This window comes from Dunckerocampus dactyliophorus, chromosome 13 (assembly GCF_027744805.1).
Source record: "Dunckerocampus dactyliophorus isolate RoL2022-P2 chromosome 13, RoL_Ddac_1.1, whole genome shotgun sequence".
In the NCBI taxonomy this organism is placed as follows: Eukaryota; Metazoa; Chordata; class Actinopteri; order Syngnathiformes; family Syngnathidae; genus Dunckerocampus; species Dunckerocampus dactyliophorus.
Window position 1 is genome coordinate 6,402,662 of NC_072831.1, and position 15,038 is coordinate 6,417,699.

Sequence of the window (15,038 nt, forward strand, 5' to 3'; positions counted from 1 at the left end):
GATGCTGTCGCTTGGCAACTCCAAGTTTCACCTCCCTCGAGAGATTTTTAATAGGACAAGGGGGGTAAAACTAAAAGACAGCAGCGTATCAAATAAAGATTGGAATTGTTAGCTTAACATTCTGATCACATGTATTCACATATTTGTCATTTTTGTTGCTGTGAACTCCGCAGTCCCGACAAAACTGAATGTCTGAATTTGCTGAGTCAACATTGCATATCATATGAGTTCGCACCTCTTCCCCGGGGCGGGGGGTTCGTCCTCCACGCCAAACGTGCGGGCTTTGAGCAGTCCATCGGTTTCACAGAGTAACATGCAGCAGAGCGTGGTGCGGCAGTCATCGCCAGCATCATCTGAGGAGGATAGGAGAGGAAACGTATTTGTGCTTACACAAACAGACGTAATCGTGCAGTCTTGAAACCCCCCCAGGCTCCAAATGATCACATCTATGCAACTTGCACAGGGGGCGTGGTCATCTGAAAGCACAACACAGTGACACCACTGCTGTTTCTGCTCTGGTGTTGTTCAGGACGGCGACTCACACGTTAACAAGTGCAAAGTGAAAGCTGAGCAAATAATGCTGGTAGTCGTTTTCCATTTTTACATTTCCCAGAAAGACACAAGAGGTCCTCAGCTTGTGAGGGCAATAATGTTCATCATTACAGTCGGGCCGCAGAACAACAAACAGGCCGGCAAAGCACATGTCTGTCTCATCTCCAAAAGGCAGCATTGGGGGTGGGGCTCTTTTGGATGCGACCCGGGGACAGTCGCGCACGTTACGCCAGAGACCGCTTACAGCAGATAAACTGATCCCAGGTCGGCTCCAAGCGCAGGATGCAAGATCAGCTGGCTCATGGAAACCTGGAGGCCCGTGGCGTGTCATTTTATCACGCCGACCACAAATTCAGCAGCTACATGTGACTTCATCAGTGGACTAACTGGTACGGTAAGTGTGTGTGTGTGTGTGTGTGTGTGTGTATTCCCCGGGGTGGAGCGCTCGGACAAGAACGTTGACACACTTGTACTTGCACTTCCAGGACGAGGATGGCATCGACGTTCAAGACCCGGAGATAAAACTCACACAGTCCTCATACTGCCTACGCTTTTTGCATTTTGACTTTCTTGAAGGAACTTCACTCAACAGCACAGGTGAGCGTCCATCCATGTTAAATGTTCAAGTCGTGTCCTGAAGCGCAGCGTATGGAAAAACTGGATCACAGGCGAGGAGCAGCAGGGAGACGTCATCCATAATTCCAGCGCTGATCCAAACGATGACAAGACTTCGTGGTTGATTGGTTAATCTCCAGTTCATCATGCATTCCAAATCTTTATTTGAGTTTCGACAATAACTTGAAGTGCAACAACACAGAAAACCCACGGTTCAGTTTGGTTCGATGCTTTTGTTTTTTCGATACAAGAAAAGTGCCGTTCCTTTTTTAAGCGTGTATTCTACTGAAATGACCTTGACGTTTTGTCAGCTCAGTACAGTACAGTTTTTAAATGAGACGAAATGTACCTGGTGCAGCTACACCTGATGCCTCATTGTCTCATGTGCATACTCAGAAGAATAAAACAGGGGCCTCAAACTCGCGGCCCGCGGGCCATTTGCGGCCCACCAAGTCACATTTTGCCCGCGACTTGACAGGGAAGACTAGTGTAAATGCAGCCCGCAAGGTCGAAGTTAAGCCAATGATGCTCACAGGGTGAAAGCGTTAAGAGTGTGTCACATGGAGAAATGGGGGTCGCTCAACAGAACACTGCCTACAATCACAACACACACAAAATGACAGCACAACATGTAACAGCTAAGTAAATACCAGGGGTGTAACGCTACACTAAAATGTCATTTCGGCTCGGTTCAGTTTCTTGAAGTGCTCGGTTTGGTTCATTTTCGGTACAAAAAAGGCAGAAAAAATGACTTGAAATGCTTTTATTTTAAAAAATGCAAATGCATTTTTTTTAAATAAATAAAAGCGACCCATTAGACTCTAAAATAAAAATAGAATAATAAAATAAACTGTTGTATTTTAACACTTGTTTAAACATTGGGGTGAAATGCAGTGGACAGTTACTGTTAAATCTGTTGCACGTCAGGTCCAACCATCCATCCATCCATCCATCCATCCATTTTCTATACCGCTTCTCCTCATTAGGGTCGCGGGAGCATGCCGGAGCCTATCCCAGCTGACTTCGGACGAGAGGCGGGGTACACCCTGGACTGCCAGGGCACATGTAGACAAACAACCATTCACACTCACATTCATACCTATGGACAATTTAGAGTCTCCAATTAACCTAACATGCATGTTTTTGGAATGTGGGAGGAAACCAGAGTACCCGGAGAAAACCCACACACACACGGGGAGAACATGCAAACTCCACACAGAGATGCCCAACGGATATTTGAACCCAGGTCTTCCCGGTCTCCAGACTGTGACTGTGTGGCCAACATGCTAACCACTGGACGTGCGGCCCTCAACCATCTGTCGTTAAGTGAAACAGCGGACACGTGTGATAGCTCGTTGACGACATCCCTTTTAGCTTTTTCATAAAGTGCTGGTATAACTTTCTGGCTAAAGTGAGGACGTGATGGTATTTCGTAGCGAGGTTCAAGAACTTTAATCATATACAGTCATGGACAAAATGATTAGACCACGCTTGTTTCTTCAGTTTATTGATCCATTTTAATGGCTGGTACAACTAAAGGTACATTTGTCTGGACAAATATGATGATGATAACAAATATAGCTCATAAGAGTTGAATTTAAGAGCCGATATCTAGCAACTTTCTTGATAATAACCAAAATCACTTCAGTTCTTACATGAATAGCTATAGCATTGTACCGCCAAATAAATTGAACTCTTATGGGCTAATTTTGTTGTCATTGTTATATTTGTCCAAACAAAGCTACCTTTAGTTGTATCAGGCATTAAAATGAACAAGAAACTGAAGAAACAAGTGTGGACTAATCATTTTTTCCCTGACGGTTCTTAAAGCCAGCGCTCTCAACAACTGAATATGTCCGTAATGTGGTGGCTGTAAAAAAGTCCAGTACCACGTGTTGCTGCTTTGGCCCGGTCAGAGTTGCTTGCTAGAGGTTGTTTCTATGCTGAAGTTATCGGTGTTCACACTAAGCTGGTTTTCTTTCTTGTAGATGTTACGTCCACTGCCGGATGATGCCGCTTTAAGTGCGCTAACATGTTAGACGTGTTCCCTGCAGCGTACCCGATATCGTTATAGATATTATCGTTATCGTGAGCCTTACTCCCAATACTTGATGAGGCCCAGCCTCACCCGGACTCTACCTCCAGTGGCCCCCAGGTAAACTGAGTTTGAGACCCCTGATATAAAACAATAATGACAAAATAAATGAAAAAAATAAAATAAATAACTAAATAATTCCCAGTTCAATTCAACTTGACAATAAAGATAGTGACACATACTTCATCAATAGCTGCGTTCATGGATTCAGTAGTATTTCAGTCATGCTAGGTAGTGTTCATTATTTCCACAGCTCATACACACGTCACGTTTGCTATTAAACGTGACAAAAATACAAAAAATTAAAACAATGATCGAAATGACAATACAGCCGAAGTCAAGGCCATTTGAAGACTTTTCAACTCATCAAATAATAGCAACATTAAGAAGTGCGGAACAACACATTTCCGTAATGGAGTTCAGAGCGTGCACGCCGCTATTGACTTATTTTAAGGTTTTACACGGAACCAGCCGCGACAAATGCAAAGGACTTTTAGCGTATGTATATGCATCTTAGCTCTGAGTTATTTTAGCCGCAATTTGGATAGTAATGTCATGCCACTTGAGATGCAACAGATACTGAAATATCCATTCTCAACTCAAAATATCAACACTTTGATACTTCAGTCCTTTGAAGGAATGAACTCAGTTATTGTAGATCTCGTCTAAATGATATGCAGTTGTTCAAAACAGTCAGTTACTCTGATGTCTTGTAGTCTTTATTTTATCAGCAATGCTATGATTTGAAATACACTACTTTTAAAATGTACTCCACACCGTCGGTGTACAGTATTTGCACAAAAGTATCGGGGTCGGATTGGTGTGGTTCATGCTAGCTTGAATTTTACTCAGTATCAAATCGGAAAAAAAAAAAAAATCAGTGGTATCGCGCATCACTAACGAGCCGAGGCACTGTATTGAACAGTTAGATGCAGACATATATATACATACATATATATATACATACTGTACATATATATACATATATATGTATATATACACTACCAATCAAACATTTTAGAACACTCCGATTTCTCTGGAGGAAAAACCTACATTTTTAAGTGTTAAGATGGTCCCCTATTCCCTTTTTTCTTGCCATTTTTGTAGCAACAAATGACTTTCTCCAGTACAATGGTGTTCAACTGATGTTCACGAGGGTATAGAACCACAGTGTGTTCCGAACACAGTTTTCATGCAGACAGAGGAGGTAGTAAGTACTCCAGAACTTGGAACACCTGCAGGAATTAGTTGCACCAACTGCCAAGGCTTGATCAACCTCCATTTCTGCAGAACAGCTTAAGATTTTTGACCCATTTTGGGGTCCGTGAGACAGGCCTTGTTGTGTAATTCTGAAATACACACTATTTTTTGTTTTTTTTTATATACAGCGTTCCCTCACGGTTCAACTTTCACAGACTTGATTTTTTTTTTTGTGCAAATTTTGTGCATTTTTTTTTTATCACAACGTATGAACGCTGTTACAGGCCAAGCCTGGCCCTATATTGCTGCCATGAAATAGACGAACGGATGGCGTAGATTACACATGCCTAACATGTGACTGCTGAAAAATAGGTCAACCGGATGTACAGGCGTTCTACTCATCCGTACAACCGTTCCCGGTACGTATTGCATAATGACAGCGGCGGTGTCTCCCTATTCTCTTCTGTCTGCACCACCCATTGTCTTCTGTAGACCACTGTCAATCAATATCCTTCGTGCTGTCTCCTGTTGTGGTCGTGGCTACCAAACTCGCTAACCGTGTGAGCTGCTTGCTAACCGCCAATAATGTCAACAATAGAAGAAACACAAGAAGCTAACCGAGTGAGGAAAATACAACAAAAGGATCGATATGTTTTAACAATGATACAAAGACGTTACAGCAGAAGGGCGCCAGGCCGACGAGGCACGGTCAGAATGAAATACGCGTGAGTCACTTAATAATTTCTTGTTTCCAGCCTAATACAGTAGGTTGGTCATTAAAATTCAAAAGAAATTTGAACTTTTTTGAGTGTTTAAACATGACAGAAATGTGATCAAATGTTCATGCCTGTCTGAGAAAAGTGTATAAAGCGTATGGTGAAGGGTTTTTAGAACAATTGCAAAAAATACTGTATATAGTTGGATACTTTTCACTTCTTGCAGGCTATTTTGGGAACCTATCCTCCGCGATAAACGAGGTAACACTGTACATATACAGTATATACAGTATGTGTACATTTAATTCGGGTAGCAAAGTCATTTCCCCGGCTATAATTGCAGTATTGACAATTACCACGACCTACAGGACTGGAGTTAAACCAGTCAGAAGCACATGTTTAGGAGAGGCATTCAATCCCAAATCGGGCGGTGTGTTTTGTTCCTTGCAGAGGGAAATCAGAAGTGAATCAATGCATGTCCATCTCCAGGGAGTCATACCCCATCTCAACCTGACAAATGGCGTTACAGGAGGTTAGTTGTCACCACCAGCACCCATGAACATTTGAACCCTAACACTTCCTTGAGGTAAATATAAAGCTGTAGATGTTGCCAGTGTGTGAAAATACTCGTCATACCACCTTTGACCTCTCAAACTGCAAGTGTGTGCGGTTTTATGTTGACAGTGAAGGCTATGGTCGTCTATACTGTGCAGTGCTTTATGTACACAGCTCACTCTCTGTCTCACCCCGACTATGTATCCATGTTCATTTCCCCTAACAATGGCTCAAGAAGCAAAACCAGAACACTCGCACAAAAACAAAGACCACAGAAATTCACCAACTTGATTTACGGCGGTCTGGAAATCATTTTGATGGGTAAAAACACAAAAAAAAGACAGGTTTTTGCAAAATCTCACAGAACTTTTGCGAGGTTATCCCTAAATTTCCATCTTCAATATTTGCACATCCTTAACTGCACAATTGTGGAGGTATGAAGTGATACTGTAGCGATAGGAACAAGTTTTCACTGATCCGTGATGGTTGTTCATCTGTTTAAGCACTAGTACTCAAAAGGAAATACATTGATTAGCAGGGGTGTCACAAGATCTCGTGAGATTAAAACGGGACAAGATGTCTCGTTCAGAAAATAAAAACTCTCCTGTTGGGACGATAAGAACTAATTAATCACTCAATCAATAAAAATGAATAAAAATGAATATATTGCCATGTGCATGCGTGTCTGTTTTCCTCGTCTCCCGCCTCCACACAGACAGCAGGAGGATTCACTCTGTGCATTGGTTTCAGCACGTTGGCGCAAACGGCATGAACAGACTGAGCCCCCCTCTCAGTCTCTTTGTCTCGGTGGGTGGAGGCGGGGTCAGTGGTGTACACACAGAGCACAGAAGAGTGTGACGTTGTCGAAATGATATTAGTAGATTGCAATATATTGTCATATATTTTTTCGATTTTTTCATTGCACACTTTTCTTACACGTCTATCGTCTGTATTCGGGTCGTGATACGTTGCAAAACTTTTGTGACACAAACGTATTGCGTAATCTCGCAATTTTTTTAACCCATCAAAATGATTTTCCCCTCTGTCTCCTCCGGGGCTCCATGCTGTCTTGCTGTCTTAACGTGCTAAATATTTCTTCCAGTGCCATCCGACAGCCATACTCCTGACCTCAGTCATGGCGGCGGTTCTGGGCTCCCTGCAGATTGGCTACCACACAGGGAACGTCAACGCCCCAGCCAAGGTGATTTTAGGACATTCTGTTGGTTACTAACACCAATAATTGCCAATTAAGCTAACTCATACAGAGATCCCATATTCTACTATTTTTCATCAATTTTAAATAAGTCTCAGAGGTCCCACAATAGCTGGAAGTTGGAATTCAGACAGTTTAAACTTGTTTTAAGTAAGCCCCTTTTTGTGTGTCTGTAGCTTTAATGCTAATGAGCTGTGTTTGTCTCTGACAGAGTGTGTGTCTCGAAGAAGTGCTATTGTGCACTTTATCCACTTTTGACATATACAGCAATCCCTTGTTTATCGCTCCTTAATTGGTTCCAGGCCTGACATTCCTGATTTAGAAATGGAATATTTTTGTAGTTAGAGCATAGAAAACCTGTTTACGACCTTCTAAATACAGTTTTTAACACTATTAGTGCCCTCTAGACATGAAACAGTACCCCTGCAGTCACATTTACACACGTATTACCCTATATAGTATCGGTAACAGAAAATAAGTCATTTAAGACATAAATAAAACTCATGCGCGTGTGTGTTGCTATAAAGTCCGGTGTTTCCAAGGGGGCATTGTGGCGGGTGGACAGGAAGTGACGAGTTTTGAGTGATGAGTTTTAGCTTGACGTTATGTTAAGGCTGCAACAGTAGCCCGGGTTTTTGTAAGGGATTTTTATTAGGAATTATTGCGCCTGATTTGAGATCATTCAAACCTGCAATAAAAGCCTGTTATTCCGGCAATCAGCTTGTGTGTGGTGCTTGTGTGTCTCACCCAACATTACAGTAACATGACTGACACCTAGTGACCAATGTAGAATACTACATATCATTCACCGCATCTTTGAATGCGTCTTCTGAAAGCTTTATATTTAAAAGTATAAATAAAAAATATATATATAAATATAAAAATATAAATAAAAGAAAAATATAATTGACAGAGCTTGATTTTAAGTGTTTGATTTTATGTGTAGAGAAGCTTTTTCAACAACGTGGTAGGCGTATACACATCTCGGGGAGGGACAGAGGCGGAATCATATCCATGAGGAAGGAGGAGCCAACAAGTGATCGATTTTAATAATAATAGATAATACAATTTTCACAATTTACAATTTTCTCAATGTTTAGTGGTCATAATCAGGCCTTTTGGACACTTGTTACTGTGAGAACAGTTTTTAATTTTATAATTATTAAATGTTGTGTCAGCCTCAGAAAATCACAAAGGACAACAATGTATTTATACGTCTTTTACTTTTTTTTGCGCAAGAGGCAGAAAGAGGTGATGACGTAACTCCTCACTAATGGATTTGACTTTAGAGCAATTTTAAGCCATAAAAACGGCCACAAGGTGGCAGACGTGTATTTAGAGCTCGGCAGGGAATCATGTGAACGGGAAAAACCCACATGACAGGAAGGAGGAAGTGGGAGAGCGTGGAGGAGTAGGTTACGCATTCTAAGGAAATGTTAACGCATGCACACGCGTGCACACACATGCACGCACACACATAGTTCAGTTCCAAAACGGTAAATAGTTCATGGTGCTATATCTTTAAATACATTTTTATTTTGATGTAAAACAACCCCTCTTTGTGTTGTTTATGTTGGTATAGTTGTTTAGATATTTCACCTGTCACAAAAGTAAAAAAATGATTGTGTCAAAGTGAAAGTTATGCTTGAAATGTATCTTTTCACAAAAAGCTGTTTTTCTCCCTTTTATAGTCGGGAACTGATATTTTCCTGAAACTTACCTATGTTCTACTGCTGATTACTAAAGAACGGTAGGAACAAAGGTAGAAAGAAATTCTGATGAAAGACGGGAGTCTAATCTTTCTTTTGGTAGGCTCCATGTTTATATAGCCACAGAACACAATATTTGTGTGCCCTGAAAATGGCCGGTATTGAAGTGGTTGTCTTTTGAAAAATGACTGGGGTTGAATGATTTAATGACATACTGACAAACCAAATGATTCTCACCTAATGCTTTGCCATACACAAATCCACTACAACAGTGCTTGTTTTCAGATCATTGCGCAGTTTTTCAATGAAACCTGGAGAGACAGACACAACCAAACCATCTCAGACCACAGCCTGACCCTCCTGTGGTCGCTGTCTGTCAGCATTAAGGACTTTGGAGCCCTGTTGGGCTCGCTGGGAGTCAAACATCTAGCAGATTCATTTGGACGGTGAGAATAAAATTCCAAATGGAGGCAGTTTGTTTTCTCTAAACTCTTCATCCTCTCTCCCCGTCCAGGCGTAACTCCATTCTGGTAGTCAATTGTCTATCTGTGGTAGGAGCGTGCCTGATGGTCATCTCCAAAGCCATTAAAGCATTTGAGGCTCTCATCCTAGGAAGACTGTTGTTTGGTCTGTTTTGCGGCCTGGCGATGAGTCTCAGTCCGCTCTACATCCAGGAAGTGTCCCCCACCGCCCTGAGAGGGGCCTTTGCTACACTCAACCAGGTGGCCTATGCTTCAGGGATCCTTTTGGGCATGGTGAGGCTGGTACCAAGAAGAACACTACAACTAGTGACTTCCAGTAATAAAAGGTTGATTTGGGTCTTGCAGGTGTCCGGACTGGAGACAGCGTTGGGCACAGTAGATCACTGGGACATTATGTTGTCTCTGTCTTTGATCCCAGCACTGGCACAGTACCTGATCTTGCCTTTCTGCCCCGAGAGCCCCCGATACCTGCTGATCAACAAGGGACGGCAAAGCAATGCGGAATCTGGTGGGACACTTATCCAGAGACATGCAGCAGGGACACGTTCTACTACATTGCTGCTTTATATATGAATTCACTTTCAATCCCACCAGCACTCCTCAAGCTGAGAGGAAACCCAGACAGGGTGCTCGCCGAGCTGGAGGAGATGAAAGGAGAGGCGGCGCACATTCAGCCTCATGTCTCCATCTGTGAGTTCCTAAAGAAGCGAAGCTACAGGCTGCCCATCATCATCGTCCTCTTTGTCAACTTGGCCAGCCAGTTGTCTGGGTTCAACGCGGTGCGTGCTTAGTTTGATACTATCTTGAAGGGTCACTGACATGATTTATCAACTTTGCTTAAATATGTTAGATATTGTTTGTCATTATGTTCTATATTGTTGTAATTATTTGTAGCAAAGCTTCATTTCCAGATGTGACATCAGCGGGGTAACACCTCTCAGCTACACAAACATAGGGGTGTACAAGACAGAGGATGTTTACCGTGATTATAGCAAAGATATGAGCGATGTGTCAATAGTTTTCGAGGACAAAAGAAGGGAGAAACGTTTGGAGGTGAAACAGAGAACTTGCAGAACATACATTTAATCATTGTCCTGCTGCAGAACCCAAGTTGGTTTCAGCTTGAAGTCGTTGTCGCAGCAACGTCTCACTTCCAGAAGTGACATCAGCAGGGTGACACCTCTCAGCTAAAGCCTAGTAAAACAAATGCTTCTCGAGGTAGATTGCCGATTTTGTTCAGTATATGTTCCATCAAAATGGTAGTCATGCCAAAACGGTTTGTTGCTTCTGGCTGTTCACAGTAGCCGAGTGATACTGTAAGTTTCTTTTTCTATTCCAAAAGACAACGGTTTAAGACTACAATGGACGAAACGAGTACAGAGAATGAGAGACAAATGGACGCTATGAAGGAACACCTTTTACAAGAAGCATTTGGCTTGAAAGTACGGTGCATTTTGGATGTGAGGATGCTGTGTGATTATTTTAGCTTCCTTTGTAAGTTGACACCGTGATTCAGACTGGTATAATGAGTAATGACCTCCTGTGATTTCCAATAGATCCTCTTGCTGCAACATGTCAATTTAAAATGTGGACATCTATGAAAGATCAAATCTGATTTTCTCTCTAAATTTGGTTGGTGCAGCTTTAAACACCGGTCTTATACACTGGAAATGATGGTATTGCATTCTAAACACTATGCCACCATAGCAACAAGCCTGCAAAGCATGATGATACATGTTATATAAACATATTTTCACCACCATATGTTGTGGGGGGTGGTGTAAATAAAAAAAGGCTCTTAAACTCCTTTACGCTCAAGAAGCCAATTCAAAACAATAATTGATGGATAAGCAATTTATACTTACCATGATGTGTTTTGAAGCTGAACAATCTTCATCTCCATGTCTTGAGGCTTAAATTTTGTGTTTAAGTTCTCTGTTTCATCTCCAAACGTTTCTCCCTTCTTTTGTCCTCGAAAACTATTCAAACTATTCTATCGCTGATACCTTCGCTATAATCACTGTAAACATCCTCTGTCTCTTACACCGCTACAGTATGTTTGTGTAGTTAAGAGGTGTCACCCGGCTGATGTCACATCTGGAAATGAGGCTTTGCTGCGACGAGTTAGTCATTGGTGCCGCCATGAAACATCCATCCATCCATCCATCTTCTATGCCACTTATCTTCACTAGGGTCATGGGTATGCTGGAGCCTATACCAGCTGAGTTCGGGCGAGAGGCGGGGTACACCCTGGACTGGTCGCCAGGACACATACTGTATAAACAAACAAGCATTTACTCTCACATTCATACCTGTGGACAATTTAGAGTCGCCAATTAACCTAACATGCATGTTTTTGGAATGTGGGAGGAAACCGAAGAACCTGGAGAAAACCCCCACACGTATGGAGAGAACATGCAAACTCCACACAGATCTTCCTGATCTCCTGATTGTGTGGCCAACATGCTAACTTCTAGGCCACCGTGCGGTTTTATTTTTTCGAAAAATATTAGTAACACAACTGAACGCAAAATGCAGCTTTTAAATGAACATTTTTATTATTAAGGGAGAAAAAAATCCCAAATTACATGGCCCTGTGTGAAACCTAATAAGTGGTTGGGCCACCCTTAGCAGCAACAATTGCAATCAAGTCTTTGTGATAACTTGCAATGAGTCTCTTACAGCGCTGTGGAGGAATTTTGGCCCACTCATCTTTGCAGAATTGTTGTCATTCAGCCACATTGGAGGGTTTTCCAGCATGAACACCTTTTTAAGGTCATGTCACAGCATCTCAATAGGATTCAGGTCAGGACTTTGACTAGGCCACTCCAAAGTCTTCATTTTGTTTTTCTTCAGCCATTCAGAGGTGGACTTGCTGGTGTGTTTTGGATCATTGTCCTGCTGCAGAACCCAAGTTGCTTTCAGCTTGAGGTCACCAACAGATGGGCGGACATTCTCCTTCAGGATTTTTTAGTAGACAGCAGAATTCATGGTTCCATTTATCACAGCAAGTCTTCCAGGTCCTGAAGCAGCAAAATATCCCCAGGCTACCACCACCATATTTTACTGTTGGTATGGTTTTCATTTTCTGAAATGCAGCACTACTTTTATGCCAAATGTAATGGGACACACACCTTCCAAAAAGTTCAACTTTTGTCTCGTCAGACCACAGAGTATTTTCCCAAAGGTCTTGGGGATCATCAAGATGTTTTCTGGCAAAATTGAGATGAGCTTTAAAAGGATAGTTGGGATTTTTTGACATGAAGTTGTATCACATCCCCATCAGCAGTGTAGTCCATCATTGTTACAATTTCAGACTGACGCTCCACTTCTCTAAAAAGTAATTCTTGCTTTTTCTTACAGGTCATCAATTATTCCACCAGTATATTCCAGAGCAAGTTCGACACGGCCAAGTACCTGACTCTGGGTGTGGGGGCTGTCAACGTGGTCTTCACATTGGTGGCAGTGAGTTCTATTGCCTCTTGCATTAGTCTGTTCCAAAACTGCGATGAAATATAAAGAGGAGTCACAGCTGTGTTTTTTTTAATCTTCAGTTTTTCCTGATGGAAAAGGCCGGGAGAAGGCGATTGCTCCTGACTGGTTTCTTCTGCATTGCGCTGTGCAACTTACTTATGACTGTGGCAGATTCTGTAGTGGTAAGATCATTTTACCTTCACTCGTTTTTCAAGCAATATCCCAAATGTCTGCGGAGAATGAACTGAAACAACAGCACGGTACTGTTCATTTTGGACCACGGCACGCAACCCCGTGGTTTTACAGCTATGTGTATATACTGCATTCATTTCCCTCACGGGATACATGAAGGTAGTATCAAGGAACTGTCTCGTACAATGGACCCTAAGAACTCCAAATGTTTGGCAGTCAAACAACTGGAGATTTGACCTGAAACGTCAAGGAAAATATTGTCCAAAAAATAAATCAAGCAAAAAGTGTGCAAGACAAAGGGCTTTTTGTTACTTTTTAATCTTTCACAAGAGCATAAGTAATGATAGAGAAAAAAAACAAAGACGATACGTCCGTAGCTGACTGATAGACTGATGGCAGAGTTCCAGGCTTTATTTTCAGATGTGTAGCAAAGCCTGCTTTTTTTTTCCCAAAGCTGCCCCTTTGTCAAGTGATGGGTGTATACGCTGGGTGGGCTCATCTAGCTCGGGGCGCTTCTGAGGCGGTATTATCTCCATGAGAAGGTGGTTTTTCCTTCATGGAAGTTCAAAAGCTAGGGTTTGTGCACATCTGCTCTCAAAAGTGGCTTATCAAATGATGATGATGGATGTTTTTCTAGTTTTCTGTTCATAAATAGAATCTAGGGACACATATGACCATTTTACGTAATAAGCGATGTTTTTGTCATGTTCCGCAGGACAGTATTTTGGAATGGTGCACTTCCTGCTGGGGGTAAGATGCAGCTGCTTTACCCCAGTGGAATTGTGTGCAGCTGTGTGCAATTGTAATTAGGTAATTGGGTTTATAAGCCCAGCATTGTCACAGGGACGGCGCTGGTTCATTGCCTCTGTTATCCTCGCCCATGTTGTTACCTGAACACCTGAGTACCTGCACTTGATCGTGCTTAATAAAAGGACTTTTAATTGCACGCTGTGCCTGTCTCTGCATACCGGGGGTCTAGCAATCAACAGCTCCACACTCAAATCGTAACAGTTTTACTACGAATAACAGCTACACAAATTATTGAAGCGCATGTTAAAATGTTACTTAAAATATCGCCTAAATATCGTTCAATGATTAATAATTTTATTTTTACATGGGGGAAATTGAAAGATGAAACAAATTGTAAGTCAAACAGGCTCTTGGAACGGACTGTGTTCAACTTGTGAGGCTCAATTGTACATCTTTAAAATAAAAAGTATGTTGTTGACCAAAAAATATTTCTATTTCCTGTCCAGCATCTGGTCCCACAGATGGGGATACTGCAGGTCCTGCTGGTGTTCTGCCTGATCTCTGCCTATGAGCTGGGTCCCGGACCAATCTCCTGGTTCATCGCTGGGGAGCTGTTTGACCAGCGTGGCCGACCCATCGCCCTGGCCTTTTCCAGCATGCTCAACTGGGGAGGGAAGTTTGTTCTGGCGCTGCTCTTTCCTCCAGTACTGGTGAGTTTCTACCGTGGTCGTGGCCTCCATGTCCAGTGGATGGCGCCTTTGGGTGCATTTATTGCTGCATTTGCTGCTTCCCTTACTTCAAGACTCATGGCTGTATATGACTCCCTGTAAAGGTTCAGATGTACAGTATTTCATGCATCTGACATACCTTCAAATTAATAGTTGTCTGGGGGGGCGTGATGCTCATAATTAAAATGGAACCGAGGATTCGAGTCTTGTTAATTATCCAGCGTTGTTCATGTTCCATTTGTAAATAATGGAATGTCTCTTCCACACAGTCAGTCATCGGTGGATACACGTACCTCCTCTTCATGGCAGTTGCTATAATTGGCTTTGCCGTCACCTGGTTTCAAGTTCCCGAGACAAAAGGCCGCACGTTCGACGAGATTGCGGAGGAGTTCAGGCGGACGGACAGCCTTCCGTTGCACAATAAGAATGGTTTCAACACCTTTACCTAAAGGGACCTTTTGCGCCTTCCAGAAATGTATAGATATGATTAAAAAGGGGACACCTTGCCCAGTCTCTCCACCAATTGTTTTTGTCAAAGATTCCAAAAAATGTATCACCGCCACTTTACTTCCATGCCACTCATGTGAATATTCTGTAAATTAAGGGTGTCGCGAGATTAAAACGTGCTGATATTTCTCGTTTAGTGTGCGCCAGGCAGGATGTATTTTTTCTGTCAACAGCTGCCGCTGTGTTAAATGTCCAGACTATCTATCTATCTATCTATCTATCTATCTATCTATCTATCTATCTATCTATC

At 42.3% G+C, this 15,038-nt stretch overlaps 1 protein-coding gene across 2 annotated transcripts; it reads left to right on the plus strand.

Moving 5' to 3' along the window:
- The first annotated feature begins 806 nt into the window (after window positions 1-806).
- On the plus strand, window positions 807-14,787 carry LOC129192437 (solute carrier family 2, facilitated glucose transporter member 1). 2 transcript variants are annotated; one of them, XM_054796481.1, is made up of 12 exons: window positions 807-941; window positions 1,038-1,149; window positions 5,629-5,710; window positions 6,836-6,934; window positions 8,941-9,101; window positions 9,170-9,410; window positions 9,483-9,645; window positions 9,732-9,916; window positions 12,501-12,602; window positions 12,692-12,793; window positions 14,060-14,263; window positions 14,551-14,787. In XM_054796481.1, the coding sequence occupies exons 3-12, from the start codon at window positions 5,696-5,698 to the stop codon at window positions 14,728-14,730; spliced, it is 1,452 nt and encodes a 483-aa protein (XP_054652456.1). In that variant the 5' UTR covers window positions 807-941; window positions 1,038-1,149; window positions 5,629-5,695; the 3' UTR covers window positions 14,731-14,787. The 2 variants fall into 2 exon arrangements, with proteins under 2 accessions (XP_054652456.1, XP_054652455.1); XM_054796480.1 differs by having other exon boundaries at window positions 846-946.
- Window positions 14,788-15,038: the final 251 nt, after the last annotated feature.

What these genes read in the sequence shown, in the direction of transcription:
- LOC129192437 (XM_054796481.1), top strand. An exon ending in CAGGGATCCTTTTGGGCATG is followed by an intron (nt 9,411 to 9,482) that starts GTGAGGCTGGTA and finishes TGGGTCTTGCAG; the next exon opens with GTGTCCGGACTGGAGACAGC. An exon ending in TGGTCTTCACATTGGTGGCA is followed by an intron (nt 12,603 to 12,691) that starts GTGAGTTCTATT and finishes TTTAATCTTCAG; the next exon opens with TTTTTCCTGATGGAAAAGGC.